This window comes from Elaeis guineensis, chromosome 2, assembly GCF_000442705.2.
Source record: "Elaeis guineensis isolate ETL-2024a chromosome 2, EG11, whole genome shotgun sequence".
NCBI classification, from domain to species: Eukaryota; Viridiplantae; Streptophyta; class Magnoliopsida; order Arecales; family Arecaceae; genus Elaeis; species Elaeis guineensis.
The window spans coordinates 123,725,715-123,752,150 of NC_025994.2; the positions used below are offsets into that span (position 1 = coordinate 123,725,715).

General features: G+C 39.0%; 2 protein-coding genes and 1 long non-coding RNA gene across 3 annotated transcripts; 2 read left to right on the forward strand and 1 right to left on the reverse strand.

Annotated features, from left to right (window-relative positions):
* Positions 1-2,008: 2,008 nt before the first annotated feature.
* LOC105045088 (protein DETOXIFICATION 53) lies at positions 2,009-6,276 on the forward strand. Its single transcript, XM_010923250.3, has 2 exons — positions 2,009-2,276; positions 4,757-6,276. Exons 1-2 carry the CDS (start codon positions 2,151-2,153, stop codon positions 6,146-6,148), a joined length of 1,518 nt encoding a protein of 505 aa, XP_010921552.2. The 5' UTR covers positions 2,009-2,150; the 3' UTR covers positions 6,149-6,276.
* Positions 6,277-6,726: 450 nt separating this feature from the next.
* LOC140855890 (UDP-xylose transporter 3-like) lies at positions 6,727-14,927 on the reverse strand. Its single transcript, XM_073253174.1, has 9 exons — positions 14,826-14,927; positions 14,698-14,747; positions 14,450-14,605; positions 10,249-10,433; positions 9,393-9,460; positions 8,799-8,931; positions 8,510-8,671; positions 8,151-8,423; positions 6,727-7,122 (listed from the first exon to the last, which is right to left on the reverse strand). Exons 3-9 carry the CDS (start codon positions 14,568-14,570, stop codon positions 7,006-7,008), a joined length of 1,059 nt encoding a protein of 352 aa, XP_073109275.1. The 5' UTR covers positions 14,571-14,605; positions 14,698-14,747; positions 14,826-14,927; the 3' UTR covers positions 6,727-7,005.
* Positions 14,928-17,430: 2,503 nt separating this feature from the next.
* LOC140855891 (uncharacterized) lies at positions 17,431-19,422 on the forward strand. The gene is made up of 3 exons (XR_012139337.1): positions 17,431-17,588; positions 17,763-17,929; positions 19,232-19,422. It is a non-coding gene; the product is annotated as an uncharacterized lncRNA (long non-coding RNA).
* Positions 19,423-26,436: the final 7,014 nt, after the last annotated feature.

Consider the following 26,436-nt stretch of genomic DNA (forward strand, 5'->3'; position numbering starts at 1 on the left):
CTTGAGGGCTTGCAACATCATCGTCTATTAGAACTAAAAGTCATCTAGTGGATAAATGAGAAATGGCTTACTCATTTAGCAATAATAATTAACAGGAAAAAAGGAATGGATATGTCCACAAATTCTACTGCACAATTCAATATTTTCTTTGCTGCAACCCAATAAAGCAACTTGTAAAGAAAGCCTTAAAAACATGCATTAACAAACTATATGCAATTGAAAAAAAGGAAAGAAAATGAGAAACACTATCTGTACAAACAATATTAAAATACCTACATAGTTGATAATTAGCATTTTCTCCTCATCCACCATTTTGTTTTGCTAATAAGTACCTTTGATGATTAATTAATAAATAGTTCTCTAGTTAAACAGACAATACTTAGGACATAAATAATACCTATTTTTAAAGTTTAAAAAGAGAACATTATGCAAAATGCAAATCTTGATTATAATTAAATTAGTTCATAATTATTATTATAAAGGAAAAGGAGGTCTAAAATATGTAACAATTTACACCGTAAGGGCAAAAGAAGAAACCTAAAATTTTTTTAAGAAAAGAGTATCCTAGTGCATGAGACATCGGCTATTATAAGGTTTGAAAAAGGTTAGATGTATGCAACCTTGTTTTTATATATAGAGAGATTATTTCTATATTTTACATCAATGACTTTCAAATCATAACAGATTAACATATTATTACATCAACGCTCACCTTTTTAAGCTTAGAATTTTGTAAATTAAAATATTATCGTGGGTCTTTAGCCTATTCATATTTTCAAGAGCAAAGCTGCCAATCCAAATTTTCATAAAGACTTTTCATGATAGGAGAATATTCTAGAGCACTATTCAATTCACAAAAAAATATTCTTTGCCCATTGATGCAACTTAAATGTCCAGTCATATCGTGCCAATTCTCACGAGTTACATTACTCGTTTATAACCGCATCGCAAAAAGATATTTGTGCACATGAAATAGGCTCCATTTACATTACTCTTTAAGAGTTCATGAACATAATCCAGTCGTATTAGTGCTGTCTTATCAACCTAAAATCTAACCATCCTATATATCATGCCAATTCTTGTAAGTTGTTCCAATCGTCTAACAACATGGTGTAGAAAAGCTTTTCATTTCTCTAGAACAAGCACCATTTACCTTTTAGTGAACATCATCATCTTACATGGAGGGTTTTGTTCAAGCTTCCATATGACCTTGCAATGGAATTTTACATCATTTTTGTATTTCTACCATTTAATGAAGTTTCCTCTATCGTTACCACTTGTCCATCATCTCGTATGAAGACTCTCGCCTGTACATGACTAATAATAGAAAATTTCACTATTTAGTGAAGTTTCCTGTATTGTTGCCATCTGTCCATCATCTTATATCGAGGGTTTCCTCCAAACTTCTATACGACCTTATAATGGAATTTTCCATCATTTTTATATTCTCTACCTGTCTACCATTTAGTAAAATTTCCTTCATCGTTGCATCGACCACGGAGTAGTAGTAAATTGGTATTTACTTCATTTTTATTTCTATTTATCTTCGCCTAATAACCCTGGGTCTAAAGCTCCGCCTTTTGTTCACACACACGCACACACACGCAGAGCAAAAATAGATAAATAAATGAATAAATAATTAAAAAAAAAAAAAAAAAACAACCCTGCAACACAAGATTTCCAAACCCGGCATTACTAAGCACACGTAACGCCAATGTCGTCGACCGTAAGTCATTCTTTAATAAACATCTTCACCCGAAAAACAAAATATATAAAGATTTATTTCCTTGGGCAGCGCAGTTTTGTAGGTTTTTGTTCCCTTCGCCAATTTCCATTTCCCAAAGCAGCGCACCGCACCCCCCCACGCCGGCTCTCTCTCCCCTTCTCAACCCCTGCTTTTCCAGCATATTTTGTCCTTCTCCAACCCCTGCTTTTGTCTCCATATCCAGGTGTTGGATATATTAAGGTTTGGGTCGGGAGTGGTATCCCACCTCTCAATCATCCTATTAAAAATCCACGCGCTTTGTTTCGTCTCCCTCTCTCTTCGTTTGCTCCTCCTCTCTTCCTGGTTTTGCATTCCTCTGGTCTTTTATCGTCTCAAGAAGAACCATTACCATCTTTTCCCACCCACTTCTCTCCTCGAGATCACGATGCACCGTAACGACCCACTATACGGTGGGGGTTTGGCTGAAGCAGGGGATCAGGAAGGCAAGACTACCGGAGGAGAAGAAAAGAAGATGGGCAATAAATCCTTGTGCTGGCCAAATATTAATGAGGTAATTCCAACGCACATACCTCGCTCCTTTCTTTCTTTAGTGTCTGTTTCCTGAACAAGTTATACATTACCATCTATAATTCTATGATTTATTTGTTAGAGAATCATGAGGAAAGAGAGAGGCAGGCTGGATTGTGGACGACAAGTCTCTCTCTTTCCAAACTCTTCTTTCTTTTTTTTTCCCCAAAAAGAATAATGGTGTACAAGTTAGAGGTAAAAGGGAGATTGAAGCGTATGGAGGTTCCAAACTGCAAGAGGGTCCTCCAGCATAGTTGGTACTTGTCTTGTACGGACCTTCCATCCTTAGCCGGGCTGGGCTTGAGAGCATGGGCAAGGCCCACACGTACACGTTGCATGTGAGGCTCACTTGCAGTGCTGCTTCTGGGGCTCCCCCATGGTGTCAGCAAAAGTTTTGTCTGGTTCCATCGGAAACCATGTACCAATTCTTTGTAGGAGAGTGATTGCGAGGGGCCAAGCCAAAGGCTGATCTCACCCGGTAAGCATGATTGATTTTGGTCATTTGAGATTAATTTGTTTGCATTTTAGATTTTGGATCGAACTCTCTCTTCTTCTTCATCATCCAAAGCTACCTTGGGAAGCCAAACTTCCTTTGAGACCTCCATTTTTGCTCCCTCTGTTCTTCGAAACTTCCAACAACTGTTCCACCTTCTGTACATATGGTTTGTCTTACTAATAATTTCGGGTGGCATCGACCTTCCTTATCACTCCCTTATCATTAAAAAGGGATTGTTTTGAAGTATGAATTAATGGTGTAGCTGGGGGCATTCATTGAACTCGTCCTCGGTGGATTGTTTTCTTTGTTGGGGGGTGCATCTTTCCTTTGGAAATTCTGTAATTAAGCTACATTTATTATATATTTAATATATGAGTTGGTTGATGTTATTTAACCATTTTTGTTTTTTTGTTGAGAAGTTTGAATTGCTTGGTCATGCAGTCCTGCCATAGAATTGTCTATGCTAAGGATGTGAAATTTTGGGCACCTCAAACCCAAGACTATATATATATATATATATATTCCTTTTTTTACTTGTGCACTGGTGCCATATTGAAATTTTAGCTGATCTATTTACTCTTAGTGAACATAGAAAATCCTAAAAACACTAGGATAATCTCCATTTAATGAATGATGTCTTGCCACATTAGCGTATAAATTAGGAGGTATTTGGTTTGCAGTTGGATTCAGAATTGGAATAAATTGTAATAGAAATTGAAATGATTATATCTCTCAGTATATTTGATTCATGACAAGAATCAGAATCGAAATCAAAATAAAATTTGAATAACAAGAAAACGTAAAGACTGAATTCGTAAGAATTGAGATATTTTCATTCCTCTCTAAATTAGAATAAAAATGAGGCTCTCGTCAACCAAGCAACAGGATGGGAGTCTTATTTTTATTTTAGAGCTCAATTTCTTTCAACCAAATGTATCATGGAGCGTGAGCATGATATTATTTTAGGATGAGATGTCCTTATGCCGTGGATGCCACATCCTCAGGGCACTACTTTTTAAATGGTTACCATGTTTGTGTTTTTGAGTCTGGCTCCTCTCACGGAGTCGTGGAGTCATGTTCTGCTACCCCCGGATGGGTTTGCAGGAGTCCCTTGTTACGTTGCTCGAGTTTTTTTATTTTTTTCGGTTTTTTGTGTTAGAAAAGACTACGAGACAGGAAACAAAGAGGATGCGAACTTTTCTAGCATAAGCTCGTGAATGAAGTCTCCGTGATGGTTGTTTGGACGTTAGCCATCTTGCCCGCTCTAGACCACACAAAAAGCCTTCGGCGACGGTTATTAGTGAAGGGGAACAATTGCTTCCTTGGGATATGGACACTCTTATCTCGCCAGCGGTTGAATGGTGAGGCCCCAGGGGAACCTGTCAGGTAAATTGTGCTGCACCGATTGCTGGACTAAAAGTAGAACTACGTTCAAAATGCCGTTACCTCATTAAGTGCAACTAGACTTGGTCCCCTGTCCAAAAAGCTAATGCAGGGACGAGTAGGAATCATGGAGAGAGAGAGTACTTCCAAGCTGCCACTTGGGTTGCATGTAATCTCCTAACTCCCCAATCCACATAAAATAAAATGATGGGTACAACTCTCATCTTCGAAACCGTGAAAACCAGCTCAAAATTGGACTCCAGATGGCAAAGATTTTTTCCCAAGCAAACGATTTATATACGGGTCTCGTGATTTCTGGCCAAGCAATGCTTGGGTGCCAGTTTCGTGCACATGAATAGTTTCTCTATCATGTGGCACGAGAGGATTGGGGTAATTGGCAAGGATGGGGACAATACATGGAGCGTGGTTGAATGGTAAGTTGCCAAGCCATCATTAGATGGGCTATAAACCAAATGCACTGGTTCCTTAATAAACTCTCGATCCCTCGCACCTTGCTGCTCTTTTCTTCGTTCATTTAATCTCTGCTTACTAAACAATTGTGCTTTGTTGGTGATTTGATGCAGGCAGTAGAGGAACTCATCTCACTGTACCAAATCGTTTGGCCCATAGTGATAACAAGCTTCCTCCTCTACTCCAGGTCAGTCGTCTCGATGCTTTTTCTGGGCCACCTCGGTGATGCTGAGCTTGCCGGAGGATCGCTTGCCATTGCCTTTGCCAACATCACCGGCTACTCTGTCCTCAAGGGCCTCGCCATGGGCATGGACCCCATCTGCGGCCCGGCCTTTGGAGCCAAGCGGTGGGCCGTCCTCCGCCGGACTTTCCAAAAGACCATTCTCCTCCTCCTCCTCTCAACCATACCTATCTCTGTCCTCTGGATCAACATGGAGCCCATCCTACTACACCTGGGCCAGGACCCAGCAATCTTTCCCTCTGCAAAGTGTTACCTTCTATTCTCCTTCCCTGACCTCCTATCCCAATCCTTCCTCCATCCACTAAGAATTTTCTTAAAAGCCCAAAGCCTCACCACCCCTCTTACCTTCTGTGCTGCCTTGGCCCTCATCCTTCACATCCCCATCAACTGGCTCCTGATATCATACTTTAACCTGGGAGTGAAAGGAGTGGCTCTAGCTTCAGCTTTGAACACAGTTAACATCAATATGGGCCTAGTGGCCTACCTGCTGCTATCTGAGAAAGCTCTTAAGCCATGGCATGGAACCTCGCTTGCATGCTTCCAAGAATGGGCACCCCTCGTCAAGCTCGCCGCCCCGAGCATGGTGTCTGTGTGCCTTGAATGGTGGTGGTATGAGGTGATGCTGATTCTCTGTGGCCTTCTATCTGAACCCCAGCCCAGTGTCGCTGCAATGGGTATTTTGATACAAACAACAGGCCTCATGTACGTCATCCCATCATCTCTCGGTATGGGCCTGTCAACACGGGTGGGCCATGAGCTGGGCGCAGGCCAGCCGGCTCGGGCACGACGTGCGGCGAGCACGGGCCTCGTGGTGGCAATGGTGTTTGGGCTCGCGGCGTTTGTGTTCACGGTGGCCGTCAGAGGTGTGTGGGGGAGGATGTTCACCGGCGAGACGAGAATTCTAGCACTGACCGCGGCGGCGCTGCCAATCGTCGGGTTCTGCGAGCTCGGGAACTGCCCACAGACGGCAGGTTGCGGGGTTCTGAGAGGGAGTGCCCGGCCCACGTTCGGGGCGAACATTAACTTTAGCTCGTTTTATCTTGTTGGGCTTCCAGTAGCCGCCGTGGCGGGGTTCAGACTGGGGCTGGGGTTTGTGGGGCTGTGGCTTGGGCTGGTGGCGGCCCAGGCCTCATGTGCGAGCCTGACGCTGTACGCGGTGGCGCGGACGGATTGGGAGGCGCAGGTGGAGAGGGCGGAGGAGCTGACGGGGGGTGGGTTTGGGGATGGGGAGGAGGATGACTTGGAGGCCAGCCTTCTTGGCTGAAGAGTATATTAACATTAGAAGTGGTGTTAGAACATAAGCAGAGCTGATATTTCAATAGAATGGGAGCATATTGTTGTACATGAACTCCTCAAATAAAAGACCTGAATTTTGTACCCCCCCCCCCAACCCCACCAAAAAAAAAAAGATCAGAATTTGCAGTTTCATAGAGTAAAAAAAGTTTTTTTTTTTTTTCCCTGAACCGAGAGGAACTTTTAGGCATAAATAGTTTTATTTGATTTGTTGGGACTTTCCCTAATATATTGAACTGCATATCTCTTATTTGTGACAGCCGTCCTGTGTATCGTTCACTTGTACAATTAATTCTTCTTTTAATTGAGGATTTATGAGGCTAAGAGACGAGGGATATTGACTAAACTTACAAGACAAAGGTGTGGAATGAAAATAAAAACCTGGGAAGAATTCCTCAAGAACTAGAATCCAAATTGCTTTTTCTTTTTTTTTTTTGGTAAAGAAGATTCTTTGCTGTTAACTTACAAGAGCATAGCGAAAAGAATGCACAGATTCTTTCAGTTCTCACGTACGGGATTTGTCAAAATGATTTGATTCGAGACGAGGCATGAAGAAGAGCTTTTGCTTTTATTGTAAAAAGTGAAAGTCTGGATTTAAAATCATAATTTGGGGCAGTACCCATGACAAGAATAAAATTCTTTATTATTAACTTATAAAAGCAGGAAAAAATGCATAGGAAAACGCCTTTGATCCTTTCTGCTCTCAAGTACTGGTCTTGTAAAAATGCTTTGATTGTACAAGCAGGTGGGTCACATTTCTAACCCCTATAATATAATGGCATCCTGTAAGTTTAGATCCATGTATGATGTTGTGGATCAGGGCATATTTCACGCACGCAAATCCTTGTCTGAGCTCCACACTGGGGCTTTTGTAGCGGCAGCATCTGTTACTACAGCAGGTCCATTTTCAACAGTGAGTAAAGGATCAGAGTCACTTTCTTTTACCTGAAATAGGGAAAAAAATAAATTAGCATCGAGTAAATATGATGAAGTATCATGTTTCAGATTATGAAAAGATTCAGAGAAATAGCAAAATCTAGTTAAAGACAAAATTTGTTCAAATCATTTAGTATGCCGTAATGTCTAGATCTTCTGACTTCACTTGAATTAACACATACAACTAAAGCATTAAGTATATGAGGGGAAAAAAGCATCATGCATCTATCTCAATTTAGAAACGCCAGAACATCTATAGATTAACAACTCCGCACCCCCTCCCCGAAACAACCATCCTTCCAAATCCCAGTTTTACCATCAGCTACAATGATATACTAATTATATGCCAGAGGCAGAAGCTAAACACAATCATAGAAGCAACCTTTGGGGTGAAAATGGACGATGAATTTCATGAATTGAGCAAATACCATGTTCGATTTGATATTTGGTTAGAAAACCAAGTGTACAGATAATCTCTGAACCACCATGGGGTGGTTGGGCTTGATCTGGAAACAAAATGCTGCTATTAATGAAGGCATAATGTTCAGACATGTCAGCAGCAACTGTTCTCTAGCCGTGATAATAGATATGAACTAGCATCCAAAAAATGACTGATTTGTTGGTAGATATCACAATATTACCATGAATCCATCATGTTTCTCTACATTAGTTTTGAATGAGATAATGTCCTTATTACCATACTGCCATGTGTTTATCTGCTCAAAATTATTACTTCAGCACATGCAGATATTCAAAGTTCCTCATTTTCCACATATAAGTCTTACCAGTATGTGTATGCTTGTAACAATCTTTAAGCAGCATAATAAAATGTGGCTGACTTTACAACAGTGTATCTAAATATTACCTATCTCCTTAATAAGCATTATTGGTAATGTAATGCGTATGAAGCATAAATTGTGACCAAGGAAAAGAAGCCAGATTTTACTAAAATGTCCCTGATGATCAAAGCACGTATCCAAGGGGCCAACAGTCTGGAAAGTGACGCAACATGCAGGATAAATTAAAGCCAGTAGTACCTGTGATATCTGAGCAGATGCTTCAGTAGCTTTTTGCTGGGTCTCAATTGTAAAGAAATAAGAATACAAGATCATCCCAACTAACGCAACTAGAATTCCAAATATGTTTCTCCAGCTAAATGGATCATGAAGTAAAACATAACCAAAAACCAGGACAAGGCAAGTTTTCAGATGGCCCAAGACTTGATAGGTGACAGGTGATGTCTTTCCAATTACTAGAAATGTACTGAAGTTCACAGAGACTGATATTAGGCATGACAGCACAATGAAAATCTGCAACAAGAAAAAGAAATATAAAAATAGAAAACAGTATGATACGGTAAAGAGATATGCTGCCACATTCTGTGATAATTACTTACCAGAACTTGAGGAGTATACTTGAAAGAAAAAACATTTTGGTTTGTCAAAAGACCATCAAGAAATGGACCAATGATGAACAGAGTCAATGCTTGATAGGGACAAGATTGGTACAAAAGTTGTGTGGAAGACACCTTAAACTTCTTCTGAATAGTGTTGGTCATCTGAGAACTGGTTAAGGCTTATGACAGGAACCAACACCATGATTCAACAGTGAAAACTGCAATATTGAGTTTTCATTTTTAAGATAACCCAATAAGAAATCTAGTCAAGGTTATTACTGAAGGATACAATTTGAGCAATGCAAGTTGTAACAACTGCAAGCAGAGATAATACAGATCCCAGAGCATTGAGCTGCAGATCTGTCACAGTCGCAATTCCAACGCCCAAAAGAAGGATAGCAAGTGAGAGCTGGATATTCCTACTGTAATAACAAGGATAATATATTAATAAAATAAATCACAAACATTTCATAAAGATCAAGATTCATACATGAATCGGACAGCATAAGTTCTTGCTCTAAAGTTCCTAGCAAGTACATTGTAAAACTTGACTTCTGAATGATCTAGCACAAGTTTTTACACAAACTTAACATATGTTTGGCGCATTTAAAAGCAAGTTTATCTCAACTGATCATTAACTAACACTTAAAAAGTTACTATTTTGTCATTCCCATAACCGCATATGTTCTTTCAGGGCTTTCCCTATATGTACAACCAATACTAATCAGCATGAAGGTTTAGTGCTGCTTAGAGAATTGAATGTGGATGTAATCCATTAGCTTGAAATAATAAGAAAGAGTTCAGTTAATTTATTAAGTTCATTTGAACACTATTTACAATATATTCCTTTGAACTTTGGTGTCAATAGATGTGGAATACAGACCTGAACTTCTTCCTGAGGAAAAGAGTTTCCAGTAAAACAGTGCAAGGAATGATTGCCAGCTTTGTCATCTGGAGTGAAAAAGATAAATAAGAAATCACCAACAAATCAAATTATAAAGGAAAAAAAAAAAAGATTTCAACTTTCAATTGTATTATAACAAAGACATAACAAGGGCTACAGCAAGAAGCAGCATAAGATGGAGAAAAAACAAGGAAGGTAGCTAAGCATCAACCAAGGGACCAGCATGAAACTTCTATATTTTAATAAACATTGAGGACTGGTAATATTAAAGCACCATTTCCCTTGGCCAGCAGTAACTGCACATGGACAGTTAAGGAAGATGACTATATATTAAGGCTACAGGGAATTGTAAATTATCATGCTTCCATAATGGCATCTTCCCAATTAGGAACAGAAATATTGTGCCCAATAACATTTGCAATATTCAAATATCAAGAACATTAGACGAAGCAAGATGTAGTCAGGTTAATATTGAATTCAGATCAGAATAAATGGCATAAAATGATGATTGCATGAAGCAAGGTTTGCTGTTTCGATACCGGATCCCATATCAATACCATCCTATTACAATGTCAACATGTGGTATGGTACAAGATGGCAAGACATATCGAGTGTCCATACAGTACAGGACTGCATACCAATTAGATAATGGTATGTCCGGTATGGTATGTACTGACTAGTATAGCAAACCTTGGCATTGAGTAATAATATTGCATCCAAATATTGGTATTCATATATCATCTCATGCAACAGGCTCTGGTGCACGATGCATTCTTTCAAAGCAATATTAGTTAAAGTACATTATTCAGTCAAGAAAAAAGAAGACAACATATACCTGATAAAAACCGACAGAATTGAAACCCAAGCTTAAGTTTAATAGCCCAATAGAGATTCCATTAAGAACTCCAAAGCCCATTACTAGCCTTGCATCAAAAGGTTTATGCTCAAATAGTTTCATCAATAATGCCACATGAAGAGAACAGAATGTGACCAGGAGATGCCAACTTGTCAGAGTGGTGGCTGCAAGAAGAACAGGGGTAAGCAAATCATAATTTTCAACCAGACCAGCTACATCTAGTGATAAAAAATGTGAGCTTTCCCATCTGTAGAACCTCCAATTTAAAATTATATATAAAGCAGCCAAATTTATGTCTCCGAATTTCCTAAAGGCAAAGAGTAACCATAAAAGAATAACCACACAAAGCAGAAATCCAAGTTGGTCAAACTATACATTGCAGACTTCTTGTGGAGTTTCTTTTTCGTTTTTTTTCCCTTTTTTGTTTCATTGAGTGCGACCATGAGGTAACAAAGCAGGTGAGATGAGTTTGGTTTTGAATATCAAATCATAATTTCCACGATCATGTTAAAGCTTGAGAAATGAAATACTACATTCAAGGAAAGGAAATGTTTCCTTCCAAGGCTTGCATTACCCTTCAGGAGTAAACATGTTTAAATCATTAATGCATGCAAACAGACATTGAGATCCTCACAGACTAGGTTATATAATTCAGCGTTCCAATAAAGTGCCACCCAGTCAACAACACTTGCACTTTCTTCTCAGCAACACTTGCACTTTCTTCTCACACTAAATTCTCATGACCTACCCTAGTACTCAACATAAAAGTAACTATTAGAATATAGCACTATAAAATTCTAAATCTTATTGGCTTGGGGTTTAGGTTCAGGTTCATATGCCACAATCAATTTTGCTTTGGTCTACCACATTGGGGCTGACTACATTTTTTACTGCTCCTCAATAATCCTGAATTACTAAAGAATGTTACATATCACTGTGAATCAAGCAACAAAAAAGCTTGTCTTCTAATATACATGTTACTGAGTCTCATGAGCAACAAAACTAATAGCCTTTTAGGGCCTCACCGCTTCAACACTATAATCCTTTGTGAGAATATTGTCATTTTTTTCTGGCAAATGTATGCCTTTAGTATGTATCGATATCCATATTCGCGGACTCAGTACCAGAGCCTGTGCCGGCCGGCCGGCAGTACTAGACTTGGCAATTACGTCCGACCCAGATGGGTCCCGACCCGACCCTAATAGGTCGGATTGGTCAACATGTTGATCGGGTTTTGACCCGACCCAACCCGAATCTAATAAATTTATATCTCGGATTGGGTCGAGGTTGGGTTCGGATAATGGCCACCCCGACCCATTATCTGATCCAAACCCGATCCGATCTTATGTATATATATTATTTTTCTATCTTATTGTTAAATTGATGTGCATCCAGATCAATTACAGAATAGAAAAATAAGCTTCCAAATTGAAGCTTTTACGTTTTCATATGGCTTATGCCTCTTATGGCTTAGTGAAGGGCCAAAGACTGGTTGTATGAAATATAGGCCTTATGGCCTTTAGGCTTGGTTAAGGCCTTAAGAACTGAAAAGTGGTAGTGGGCTATTGTTCAATGCTTCTGTTTTCATCTAGAAAATCTCATTTAGACGAGGCGGATATCCAATCGGATAATCCGATATCCAGTCAGGTAGGATATGGGTAAAGAAAGTGTTGACCCGTCGGATCACAGGTCGGGTTTGGGTTAAAATGATGAGATATCAGATCGGGCTTGGGTCAAAATGTTGGGATATCGGGTCAAGTCGGGTCGGGTGCAGATTTGACCCAAACCCACACTCGACCCGACCCATTGCCAAGCCTAAACGGTATGGCTCGGTACGGATCCGTACCGGACCGGTGCGAACCGATAGGCTAGAGAAGGAAGATGGAGAAGAAAGAGAGGAAGAAAGAGATGGAGGAATAGGAGATGAAGAGAGGGAGAGGGAGAGGGAGAGGGAGAGAGGGGGAGAGGAAGAGGAAGAGATGCCACCAGAGAGCTCTCCGACGGTCAACAAGGCAGCGTGGAGGGAGCGGAGGGCGGTCGAGGCCACAAAGGATGGCTGATTTTAAATAGGGGTTCGCTTCTATTTTGATTTTTATTTTTGATTTTAACAGATTAAGTTGGCAACAGTGTTGTCACCTTTTTTTTTTAAAAAAAAATCCAGATGAAATCAGCAAATGGTTTGCTGACTTCAAATGAAATTAAAAAAAAAAAAAATTCGTGAAGTCGACACCTGGGCTGCCGACTTCACGCAATAAAATAAAAAACAATCGAAAATAGGGACGAATCCCTATTTCGAAAATGAAGAAGAGGGCGGAGCTGCAGAGGCCCTCCTCCGACTCGACCGCCCCCAAGCCCATCAGCGTGGGCTCATCGGCCATCGAAGATCTCGCGGTGGAGGTGCCGTTCATCCGGAGGCCTCTGACAGCCTCTGAAGGCCCGGTAAGGACATCCCACACTCTCTTCTTGCCTTCCTCCATGCGTACCGACCTCGACAAGACGTCGGACCCTTCTTTCTCTCCCTCTCCTTCTCTCCCCCCTTTTTCTCTTCCTCTCTTTCTTCTCCACCCCTCCGGGAACCGATTTAGACGCCTGAACCATCCCGATTTCCCTGCCGGTCCGGCTCGACATGAGGTGTACCGGGTGGTTCAGCATGTTTTTGAAAATCCTAATTGATATCAATATTTGATATCTGATATCCGTATCTACATCTATATTTGTATTGATATACGTTTATCGATATCGATATCTATATCTATATGTCGATATCTATATCAATATCCATAGCTACATGCATATCAATGTCCATATCCATATCCATATCTATAATTCTATTCTAACTTTATGCTATAATTATGTGCTTGTTACCATGATGTAGAACTCCCCCTTATTCTTGTGATATGGAATTATGAGTAGAATATTATGTTCTAGCTTCATGCTTGTTTTCATTACATGGAGAACAAAATTTCAATTTGTCTTACTACTTGTGCAAGCGTTTGAAGGTAACATGCATATAAGTTCAAATGTACTTATCTATGCATATATATTTTTAATAAGATATTGAAAATCTAAGTACCATGTGCAGTATCTTTACTGTTATCTTATCTTCCTTCCAAAACAGACCTATGGTGTACGGCTTGGCTAATCTTATTCCTCACAAGATAAATTTTATGGATTAAAGAACAAGATCTGTAAAATTCTCAACTGTCATGGGCTAATATGTGGTGCATATGTAACAAACAACAATGTTAAGAATAACCTTGGATTCATGATTCACATCTTGTTCCATGCCCTTTTCAGTTCAATGAATAATTCAGCTTCTTCCCCACATCTCCTTCTGCATTTGCATGCTAGATCTTTTGCACTTCCTCTTTGCCATCCTACATTTCCTTCTTTACACCATAATTTTAGTTAGTTAACAAGTAGGAAGGGTGCAACAGAAGTGTGCCATCCATCCATGTAGAAAGCATGTCATGTTCAGACATCCTTCCTTCTCATTTGATATTATGCATTGTTGTCTTCGTTATCGAATGATTATTAGCAAACCTTTGAAGCCTTTCAACCTTCAGCATGATATGGATGTTTCATCTGTTATTCAGAATGTGAAAGCAGCTATCTCATCCATGGGGAAAATTACATCATCCTAAATTTATGCAGCTGATACTTTTTCAACTCCATAAACTCCAATTATATCTTCCTCTCATAAAAACATTTAACCCAAGAACTACCTCTGCTTTAATTGGTCACTGACCAATGGCCAGAACATTTCAACTTGTCATATGCTCAGATCCATCAAGTTCCTTCAATTCTAAACCAAATAATGATCCTCACTAGATCTCAAGCATTGGAAAGTTCAACAAGCATTCTCCTATAGAATCCAAAAAAAAACTTGTAAACTAAAATTGACTTTTAGGGAGACAACTAAACCATCATGCAACAAACGACCAAAAAAGCCACCAATTAGTCTCTACAGATATCCACATGCTATCTGACCAAACGTGCAAGAAACAATTAAAACCCAATCAATACCACCGAATCACCAAAACATACTAATCATGCACCAACTGTAAATCTGGCATTCTTTCAAACAAAGTCCAAGGTCAAACCGAACTGAAAGTCCTCAGATTTCTCCTACTAACAGCAAAAATTACAAAACCAAAGTGCAAATCGTTAGATCTCTCACCAAATGTGAAGCCGAGGGTGCTGATAAGCGCTTTGTTACAGATCACAATCGACACCGACGAGACCACCGACAGGCTCAGCGCGCCAACGGTCCCCAACTGGAACCGCTCGCCCTCGCCCATCTCCACTCCAACAAATCCCCTCTCAGCTCCAAGATCTGGCCCTTCCCACCATCAGATCAAACTCCCCAAAATAAAATATAATCCGAAAACAACAATAAAATCGATGACAATTAACAGCAAAATTCACCTCCTTCAGCTCAGCCGCCACGCCTCGAAGAGTGATTCAGCTAAAATTAACTGAATAAAAACGTTCGAAACTTCAGATCTGATTACAGATAGAAATGGAGAAAGGGAGAGGAGACAGCGAAAAATTACCCCTTTTCTTCTTCGGATGGGAGTATTTGCTTCTATTTATATGGAACTCTCTCTCTCTCTCTCTCTGCTTCTGGAAGAAGGCCCTGGCGAATAGCGGTTCGAACGTCCTGGGATCCTGGTGCCTTTTTGTCTTTTAATTTTTTGGGGTTACTATTTTCTTTTTTTAATAATAAATGCTTCCTTTTTCTCGCCGGCAACAACGGAGTTTCGATGAGGTGAGAAAAATGGAAATTTTGCTTCAAAATTATAAAAATCGAAATTTAAAAATAACAAAAGGAAATTAGATAAAGACGTGGCGGATTTTTTAAGTAATATACGATGTTGTCACTTAACAAAAGAAACCCATTAACTAACCACTGTCAGTCTTGTGAGGACGAGACGTGGGGCCCGCATGATTAGGAGGAGATCATCTTGTGGTGTGGTGTTCGTGGATGGGGAAGGGAAATTGAGGTCCCGAAATGATGCGAGGGAATGAGCGAGTACTAGCATTAGGTGCACCCACCGCGGGCATCAAACGGTTGGTAGGAGGTTGACAAGAAGGCTTGGTGTTTGATTAATGGTATAGTGCGGGTGCTGTCGGTTTACGTTTTATTTTTTTAAATTTTCCTGCTATTGCTGAGCTGGTGGCATTATTATAGTTTAATTCTCACGCGCCGTAATTGCCAATCAGAAATCGTTGAATTGATGGACCCAGATCCGAAGGTAATATCTGATTTCTTTGGTAATGTAGCATGTGGTTTAGTTTGGGCACCGTGTAAACGCTATGATTGAGTGTTCAACAGCACGCGGAATCCATGAATCATTCATGATTGAGGGGAAATTGCTTCCGAAACTTCTAATTTAACTGCCATTATAAGATTATAGCTTGAGCATGTTCTAGAATTTCAATGGCATACGTTTTCCAACTTGCAAACGCTGATTTATGAGTTTTTTTATTTCATGCATGTATAATGAAGTTTCTATGATTTATACACCTCGTTAGTGTTAGAACATGGATTATAGGAAAAATTAGAGAACACAATCTTGAACTTTTCATTGGAACCGGTATACATGGTGCAAGTGGGTCAGCTTAGTCTTGTTTGCTACCTCATACCGGTCTGATTATACTTAACATCTTCAGGATAGCTTTAGAATTTGGGCTTGACATGTGAAAGCTAAACATAGGTAGGTCTTGATTTATATCTAATATGAGCTTGATTAGACTTAACACCCTTAAGGTAGCTTTCGATTTAGATTTGGGATTCAAAAGCAATAGATATACTAATTATTAATTAGTCATTGATGACATTGCATATCTAAGAAAAAAAGGTTTAAATGTTTTGGCACTTCTGTAACAATTTCTATCACTCATTATAATTTCAGACTAAAAGCTAAGAAAATTGCGATGCCAAGATGAGCTATAAAAACCATAAATGGAGATCTAGTGTATGTAACCACTGGTTCCTCCATAATTTTAGTCCTCATCATGAGAAATGCTCGATGAACCTCAATGTTAAACAAAATGTTAAATAGGTTATTTTGATGATAAGAGAGTGGCTGGAGAGTGAGAGGGAGAGGGGAGAGAGAAGAGACAAATGAGTCCAAATCCGAAGAGTTAGTGCAGAGAGATGGATGAGAGTTCAATTTGAAAGTTAGTATAGAGACTGAGCTACTCTGTCATCTCCAATAGAGGATATAAGCTTTTTTTTGTCACCTCGATAAGTACTCGGAGTAAAGACATCATTAGACTAATCGAGGAGAGCACATATCTAGTTCGGTGTTTTTATCCTCATTTAATTTTGATTGTTAGAGTGGTCATGCATGTTTAGATAAAAAGAAAACTGAATAGAGCATAAAGGAAGAGAAATACGAGATTAAACTGTAATCCCTCGACTTATGATTCACTTTCAGATTTCTTAGTTCAAAAATTGATTGATTCAGGCAAGCTTATAAGGATTCAAACAAATCATTGATTTTTCAATGGTTTTGATGCTTTATATAGAGGTAACATTATCTTCTCCATGCAACACTGATCGGGCATTCAATAGAGATTTTTTTTTTTTTAAATAAAAAGAGGAAAACTCATCCAATATTTATCGAGAAAAAGAGCACAAAAAGAAAAGGATGCACAAAACGAGAAAAAAAGACCCTTGCTTCCATACAGCTCCAATGGGGATTGCAAATTTGGCTGATTGATGGTTCAACAAGCCAAACCGGACCAGGCTTTTAAACTATACGGGCATGTTGATCCGTCAATTGCCTCATGTGAAGAGGTTAGAATTAGAAATCAGAGCCGATGAGAAAATGCGATAAATGAGCGAAAAAAAAAAAAAAAAAGAAATCATGAGAAGGCAGACAGAGTTCCGCACGTTTGTCAAACGCTAGGTGATCAACGGATCTCATCCATCAATACTTTCCCAAAAGTCGAGAAAAATAGAGACCGGAAACCGAGATTGCGATCAAACGGATCACAACCATCCAAGCTTGGTCCGCATTGCACATGCCAGAAGCTAGTCAGATCGGATCGAGTCCAATGCGCTCTGGCCCAAATTCGCGTGGGGCCCTGGAAAATGGACTCAGCCCGACGGACGCCAAGCCGTGCAGAATATGGGCTGATTATTCTTCTCTTCCACTTCCAGCGTCCAGACCGGCCGGGCGAGCAGGGTTCTTTCGATCATTTGCTCCATCAAAAGCTTCTGATTTTTAGGGTTCTTTCCGAGAAGGAATCCCTCCAATTCTTTCCTCTCCATCGCTGCAAAACGCTCCCAATAGATTCGCTCAAAGGTTAGTTCCCTCTCAGATCCCCTCCATCTCTCATAATTGCGGCTAAAAGTCTCCAATGTGGTTCGATTGCATCCGGAGTTTTGTTACCGTTTTTGTTTTCTAGGATTTTCTTCCCTAGAAAGCAGCATGCTTCTTATTTCCTCTTCTAATATGGTTGGTATGGTTGGGGTTTAGGGGTTTGATGGATAGCAGTTCCCAGGATCTCTCAAATGGAGAGATTGGGGTAGATTCAAGGAAGGAGCGGTCTCTGGATCAGTGCGCTTCATCGGGGACCGCCGGTAGTGGGTATCGCCTGTTCGATCGCCAACGGTCGATTCATCAGATAATTGGAGGCGGCAAAGGTAATTCATTACAGAATTGAATTTCATTACATATTAGACAAAAGTTTTTTTTTTTTTTTTTCCTTTTTTTTTTTGGTGGGGAGTGTGGGGCGGGTGGGGAGGGGTTTATGTTGTTTATCTATCTGTTTGTATCAATTATGTGTTCTGAAGTGGGAAGTTAAGTAAATTATGCACAACTTATTTGATGCTTATAGTAGCGAGGGTTGATAAGAAAAAAAGTTGTTCTATTATATTTTTCTACAGAGCCGAATACACACACACGCACACACAAAAGATGCCAGATTTGGTGGGATTGAGTGAATCCCATAATTATAGAAGTATACAATATACAAATGAACAAAATCAGAAAATAAGGGAAGATCTTTCATGTGGACGGTTGTTGAATAAGAGAATATCTTGTGCCCAAGCTTGATAGGTTTCCAATAGATGGCTGGAATGGTGGAGAGAATATATCTTGCCTAAATTGATAGATCCAATGAAATCTCATGTCTAAGTTTGGTACGTTAATAATACTCCCCCTCAAGTTGGTGCGTGTAGGTCACAAATGCCCAACTTGCTTTTCAAAAAATGAAACCAATCCTTGCCAAGGACTTAGTAAAGGGGTTGGCTAACCACTTAGAAGTAGACACATAGGATGTGCGAATAAGAGCATTTTGATTTTTCTTGTGAACAACATGGCAGCCGATTTCGATATGCTTTGTGTTCATGGAAAACAGGCTTGGCCGCTATATGTAATGCTGCTTGATTATTATAAAAAAATATGGTAGGCAAGGAAGTATTGCAACCAAGATCATAAAGTAGGTAGTTAAGCCATGTGATTTCATAAGTGGCCATAGCCATAGCACGATATTGTGCTTCAGCTGATGGTAGTATTCTGTTTATGTTTTCCAAGAAATGGGGTTGGAACCAAGAAAGATGCAATATAGTGAAGGAAGTCTGACTTCTGGAATACCCATGCAGAAATCATATTGCAACGGAAACTAAACTGATCTAGATTTAAAACTTTTTTAAATCAAGCATGCATACAAAATATAAATCTAATCTACACATAGTCAGGAGCGTTCACATGTTGAAATTAAGATTCTGAAATTTAAAAATTAGATTAGAGATTTTATCTTGCGCGGGTAGTTTTTCACTGCAATCCGATTGTCGTGGTAATCCGGTGAGGTTTATGTAGAGTCGCACACGCATCCGGCCTCTACGGATATCCACTCGGGATCAATCTGGATCGCTTCTTCTTGAATCTGGATCCTCCTTTGCCAAAAAGAATCCTGACACCTTGATCTGATTTTTTGGATGTAGATCAATGCTTGATTTTCTCAACAGCACTGCCGACTCTTGAACTTGCTGCCTTCTTCTTCCTCTGACATAGATCTCGGACACCCAACTCTTGGATCCCCAGATGGTGGATGCCTAACACTTGGACTTGGAGGCTATGGCATGTAGAGCTACGTAGGCATGTAGAAGAAGGAGAGGGATGGCATGGAAATAGAGGGGCAGGGCTTCGCTACAGGACTCAGGCAACAATCATTAAAACTCATGAGAGGTAAGTCCTATTTATAAAGCCCTAAGCCCTAGAGTCCCACCTTAGCTTCCTTAGTTCAAACATGAACACCCCTTATCTCGTAAGAGGTTAAGAAGCAGAAGGACTTTTAGGATCTGAATTTTTCATAAAAATTCAGATCACCAGAAGAGGCGTCCAACACCTTGATGTGCCACATAATTTCCCATGCCAATGACTCATGGGGCGTCCCCTCTTTGGATCTAATCCAAGAGGGCATGTCCCAATCCTCATCCTCTAATCCAATTGGGCATGAGCCACTCTGGATCTCATCCAAATAGCCGCCAAATCCAATCTCCACTCCCATAAGGCCAACATGCCAAGATAAGGATGAGGAGGAGCGTTAGCCCTCATCCTTATCCACATCACACACCACCAAGTGTTTACACGTCAAAAGGTAAGAGTAAATTCAGATGTGGCGCTATATGAGGATGAGGCTTTGACTATTCAGAGCCTTAAAATAGGACTCCTTTTAAGGTACCATAATTCAGAATTTAATCATTGTAACTTTTACAAATGATTTAAATTCAAATGGTGATTGACTTTTCCACATCTTATCCATCAGGTGGCGCCATATGGGAAAGGCTTTGACTATTCAAAGCTTTAAAGCAGAAGGACTCCTCCTTTTAGCCACCATAAATCAGATTTAATTCACTGTAACTCTTACGATGAATTTAAATGGTGTTTGATTTGGTCAAACCCTATCCAATAGAGAGTCCTAGTCCAAGAAGGATTGGGTGTAACTATGTGCTAGCATGGTTCTCCTAAATCCAATAGGATTTGCCAAATCCCAATCCAATTGGGACTTCATAAGCTCAATAGACCAATCCAGGATCAAATCCTTTTGTTGTGTGACCCCATAGGTCCAATTCTGTCTGATAGTGGAATACATTGTGATATCCATCAACAATGTCATTGAAACTCCTTTCAATGAATTGGAACTCTTTTCAATTCAATCAATTGAGAATTATTTATTATCAAAATAATTTTTATTGATCCCACAATCCATCAGTGATACCTAACAGTATGTAATGGAAACCTAACAGAATGGAAAATGAATCTCTAAGTGCAGTTACCGTGTAGTTCGGTTCTTCTATCGTAAGTCCCGACAAGATGCAGGTCAAGGATAACTCGTTAAATCTGTTCGTCCGTTATATGCCAGATTTAATCATCTCGGATCCATGTGAAACTTTATGAAAACTTCTTTCCATCATTCAACTTTTGATCTCTATCAAGCATCTGCACTTTCACTCTAGTATCTTCATATTGTAGACTTGAGACAAGTCTATCTGAGAAGGAAAGCGATCCGTGCATCAATCTATCCGGATCATTCACTATTTTCATGATGATCCATCGATCGAGAGCATTTAGGAATCGATCCCAAATGACACACGTTTCACTTTTTCAATTTTTGAGAATACGTGTCATTGTCAGGTCAACTCGGATGATTCATGGACATAAAAATACACACAACATGAATAAAAAATAATCCAATTTTATTACTTTCAAAAATTTAATTACAAAATTATGCCTCAGAAAGTATACACAGTCAATCTAGCTTCTAGGACATACATCTAACAATCTCCCACTTGATCTAAAGTCAATTGGCCATAAATCTAAGTCCCATTTTCTCAAGGTGAGCTTCAGTTTTCTGTTGGCTTAGCTGTTTGATCAGTAGGTCAGTTACATTGTCTGCGAAGTCGACTCTCTACATCTCAACGAATTTTTTTTTGAGATATTCACGAATCAAATAGAATCGTCGCTCGATGTGTTTGAACTTTAGGTAAGACTTCGGTTCTTTAGCGAGCGCTATAGCACCACTGTTGTCGCAGAAGAGTAGAACGGCATCTGATGGCATCACATCCAGCTCCGCAATGAACTTTTTGAACTAGAATCCTTTCTTAGCAGTCTCCGACGGGGCGATATACTTATCTCTATGGTGGAATCTGCAATAATCGGATGCTTGGAATTTTTTCAGCTAACCGCACCATCGTTACATAGGAACACAAAATTTAATATAGACTTTCTATCATTAATGGCACACATAAAGTCTGAGTTAGTATATCTCTGTACTCATAAGTCTCTTCCAAAGATCAAGAATAGATCCTTGATTCTTCTCAAGTACTTAAGGATATTTTTCATAGCAATCCAGTGTTCATTTCCTGAATTCAATTGATATCTGCTCGTGACACTCACAGCAAGAGAAATATTAGTTTGAGTACATAGCATAGCATACATGAGAATCTCTATAGCAGAAGTATAAGAAATTTTGCTCATACACTGAATCTCCTCAGATGTGTTAGGACACATTTTTTTGAAGAGATGAACTCCATATCTGAAGGGCAATAGATCTCTCTTGGAGTTTTTCATATTGAACTGCTTCAGCACTTTCTCTATGTACAGCTGTTGTGAAAGATCAAGCATCCTTTTAGATCTATCTCTATAAATCTTTATTTTCAGAATATAGGATGCTTTTTCAAAGTCTTTCATGGAGAACTCTTTAGACAGTCATAACTTAACAGAAGTCATTATAGGAATGTCATTCTCAATTCGGAGGATGTCATTCACGTACAATACGAAGAATGTGACAGCCCTCCCACTGATCTTCTTGAAAACATATGGTTCCTCCTCGTTCTTGATGAAACCTAACGATTTGATCGCGTTATTAAAATGAGTATTCCAACTTCGAGATGCTTGCTTTAGTCCATAAATGGACATTTGCAGCTTGCAGGCCTTGTAATCTCTATCACTGGATGTGAAATCTAAAGAATGCTTTGTATAGATATCTTTCTCAAGATTTCTATTCAGGAAGACAGTTTTCACATCTATCTGTCAAATCTCATAGTCATGAGCCGCTGCAACAGCAAGCAGTGTTTGAATGGACTCTAGCATGGCAACTGGCAAGAAAATCTTCTGATAGTCAACGCCTTCGCTGTGACTATAAACTTTAGCCACAAGCCTAGCTTTAAAGGTCTCTATCTTTCTATCCGAATCGATCTTTCTCTTAAATATCCATTTGCATCCAATAGAAATTATTCCTTTTGGTGAATATACTAAGGTCCCGACTTGGTTGGTGTGCATTGAGTCAATTTCTGATCTCATCGCTTCCAACTATTTCTCGGAGTCGATATCTGACATCGCCTCGTGATAGGTTTTAGGATCATCAACATGGTGCATATCACCTATAAGGAACGTTTCTTCTATATTTGTCAGCATATCGATGTACCTTTCGGGAGGACGTGAGATCCTAGTGGATCTATGAGGTGGAATGGATTCTTAAGGTTCTATGACTCGCTGCTCTTCAGAGACTCTCTTCGAGTTCAATTTTTCTTCCACTGTCTCCATCTTGGATTATTTTTTTTCAAGAATATGGCATATCGACTCACAATCACATTATGGTCATTTGGGAGGTAAAAATAGTATCCTAAAAACTCTTTTGGGTACTCTATGAAATAAGCTCTCATAGACCTACTCTTTAACTAGTACGTCTGTTGTCGTTTGACATGGATCGAACATCCTCAAATTTTGAGGTGACCAAAATTTGATTTCTTATCATGCTATATCTCATATGGTGTGGTAGGAACAAACTTAGAGAAAATCTAATTAATTAAGTAATCGGCTGTTAACAAGGCATGTCTCCAAAGAAATAGAGGAAGGTCAGTGAAGCTCATCATGGATCGAATCATATCCAATAGGATCCGATTTCTCCGTTCTGAAATTTCATTGAGCTGAGGCATTCCAGGTGGAGTCTATTGAGAGACTATATCGTTTTCTCTGAGATAATCGAAAAATTTTTCACTCAAATATTCTTCTCGATCTGATCAAAGTATCTTAAGTGATTTTTCAATTTGCTTTTGTACCTCAGATCTAAATTTTTTGAACCTTTCAAAGGCTTCAGACTTGTGTCTCATAAAAAATACGTACAAGTATCGTATAAAATCATCGATAAAGGTGATGAAGTAGAGATAACCTCCTCTGATCGGCATATTAAATGGACCGCACATATCTGTATGTACCAGAGTAAGTACTTCAGTGGTCCTTTCTCCTTGTCCTATAAAGGGTAGCTCGATCATTTTTTTTGAAGGCAGGACTCAGACTAGATATGACTCATCCAAGAATGAGTCTAAAAGATCTTCTTTCACTAGTTTGTTAATCCTTTCATTTCCAATGTGATCTAACTTAAGATGCTACATGTACTTTAGGTTAATCTCATCTCTGAATCTCTTAGACCCAACGACACTCACTATTTGTTCGAATAGATTAACTGATTCATCTGCATCGATATGCAACTGATAAAGATTATTAATTAAGTGACTATGTCCAATCATTTTATTTTTAAAATAAATGGTACAATGGTCCTTATTGAAACTGATTTCATAGTCATCCTGTGCTAAGCTTGAAACAAAAATCAAATTTCTACTAGCAACAGATACACAATAACAAGTCTAAAAGATTTTCTTTCACTAGTTTGTTAATCCTTTCATTTCCAATATGACCTAACCTAAGGTGCTACATGTACTTTAGGTTAATCTCATCTCTGAATCTCTTAGACCCACGACACTCACTATTTGCTCGAATAGATTAACTGATTCATCTGCATCGATATGCAATTGATAAAGATTATTAATTAAGTGACTATGTCCAATCATTTTATTTTTAAAATAAATGGTACAATGATCCTTATTGAAACTGATTTCATAGTCATCCTGTGCTAAGCTTGAAATAGAAATCAAATTTCTACTAGCAACAGGTACATAATAATAGTCTCTTAATTCTAGACAAAAATCAGATGGTAGTCGAATAGGATAGGTCCTTACGGTCACAGCAGCAACTCTTGCTCCGTTGCCTACTTGTAGGGTCATTTCTCCTAGTCTTAATCTTCTAGATTTCTTAAGATCCTGCATTGAAGTGCATAAGTGTACACTAGAACCAGAGTTTATAATCCAACTGATTGTAGAAGAAATCGAAGGTTAGTCTCAATCACGAGCAGATCTGACATACTTTTTAAAAGTGTCTCTTGAACTCTTCGGGATTCCTTACGTAATTTCTTGATCTAAGATAACCTAATTATTCGAAACTCAAAACACTTTTCAAGTTTCTAAGTCAATCATTAAAATTGGCACCTAACAATCGGTTGTATTCAAAGAAGTGGGCAAGTCACTTAGAGGTAGACTATTTTCCTACAGAGAGAAGAAGATTTTAGTTAGATTTTTGTAATTGATAATTAGTTTGTTTTAGGAATTTTATTTTAAAAATAAACTACCTCCCATTATTTCTGCGAATCCCTATACTCCTTAGGTAGGAAAATGAGAATCCCTTCGTGAGTTAAGGTTCCTAGCTGGTACTGCAGTCCCATCGATTGGCATGCTATCTCACCTGACAGTTATTGATAAACGTGTCAACCAATAAGTGGACAACTCGTCTAATGCTTTTCAAGCAAATTGTAGTAGACTTAGTTTCTAGGTCCTGAAACTTCATCTGACAATTATTGATCTCATTCTCTAGTTAAGTCAGACCCACCATTGAGCGTGAGTGAAACCGTCATTGGGATCCTCACCTGACAGTTATTGAGTCCAACCCCATTTCCACTCCGCAGCATCTCATGCCAGTAGAGTGGTTGCTTCTCTCCTGATGCAACTGAACCACTGTGTTCAGTCGAGAACAGTCAATATCGGAGAGGGCACGACACTCCACAATGGTGGAAGATGCTCCAACTTAATATTAACGAAGAGATTTTTTAATTTAAGTCTCTTTAATCTTAATTATTAATTTACATCTCATATAAATCTACAATTACAATGGATCTACAGGTGAGATTCTGGCTTGGTCTGACCAAGATCGGATCCATGGTGCAACGTAAATGTAGTGGACTCAACCTTAAGCACCACAAAATCGAAATTGATCCCTAAAATGGCCAGATAAGAGAAGATGGGTGGGAGGCTCCCCGCTGTCGGTGGCAACGGTTCTAATTAAGTAACCACCATCTAAACACTTGTCTTAGACACCAAATTGGTCCACCAATTTGAGATTGAGTTTGTTTCGATTCCTCATTACAAATTGCAATCACAATCATTGATTATGTGTTCATGATACAACCTTACACCAAGGGCCGCAGTGATTCATTGTGATCACCGCGTGTATCAACGAACCACACAAACCTGATTATCTTAATTTCATATCTTTAATTCTCAATTTCAGATCTTAATTAAGTGTATTATGAACATGAGATTTAGTTTAGATGTCGAAACTACTTTCATATCTAAACATTTAATCATGTATCTCATACATAACCACATAAATTTCAGATTTATGTTTATATCCTAAACAATTTTGGATCTAGGATTTTGCACGTAAATTCTTTCTTTTCGCAATTCTTCTTCTTGATTCATACAGACATCCCTTCCACCATAGTCCTCTATGGTAGGACGGTCTTTACTATGAATCTCAAAGAGTACTAGCTACTAAGAATTTAATCTACATCTATATATATCACATATGCATAAACTAACACAGATTTTATACATCTCATATATAAACAAGATCTAATACATTACATATATTTAAATTAGATCTAATCTAATTACTAAATCTGATTTTCAGATCTAAAGATCTGATTTTCAGATCTTAATAACATGCATGTGAAACTAATCTGTGGCTCTGATATCACTTGAAGGAAGTTCGACTTCCGAGATACGCATGCAGAAATTATATTGCAGTGGAAACTAAACTGATATAGATTTAAAATCTTTTTAAATCAAGCATGCATACAAAATATAGATCTAGTCTACACATAGTTAGGAGCATTCACATACTGAAATTAAGATTCTGAAATTTAAAAGTCAGATTAGAGATTTCACCTTGCGCGGGTAGCTTTTCACTGCAATCTGATTGCCGTGGTAATCCGGTGAGGTTTCTGTAGAGCCGCACATGCGTCCGGTCTCTATGG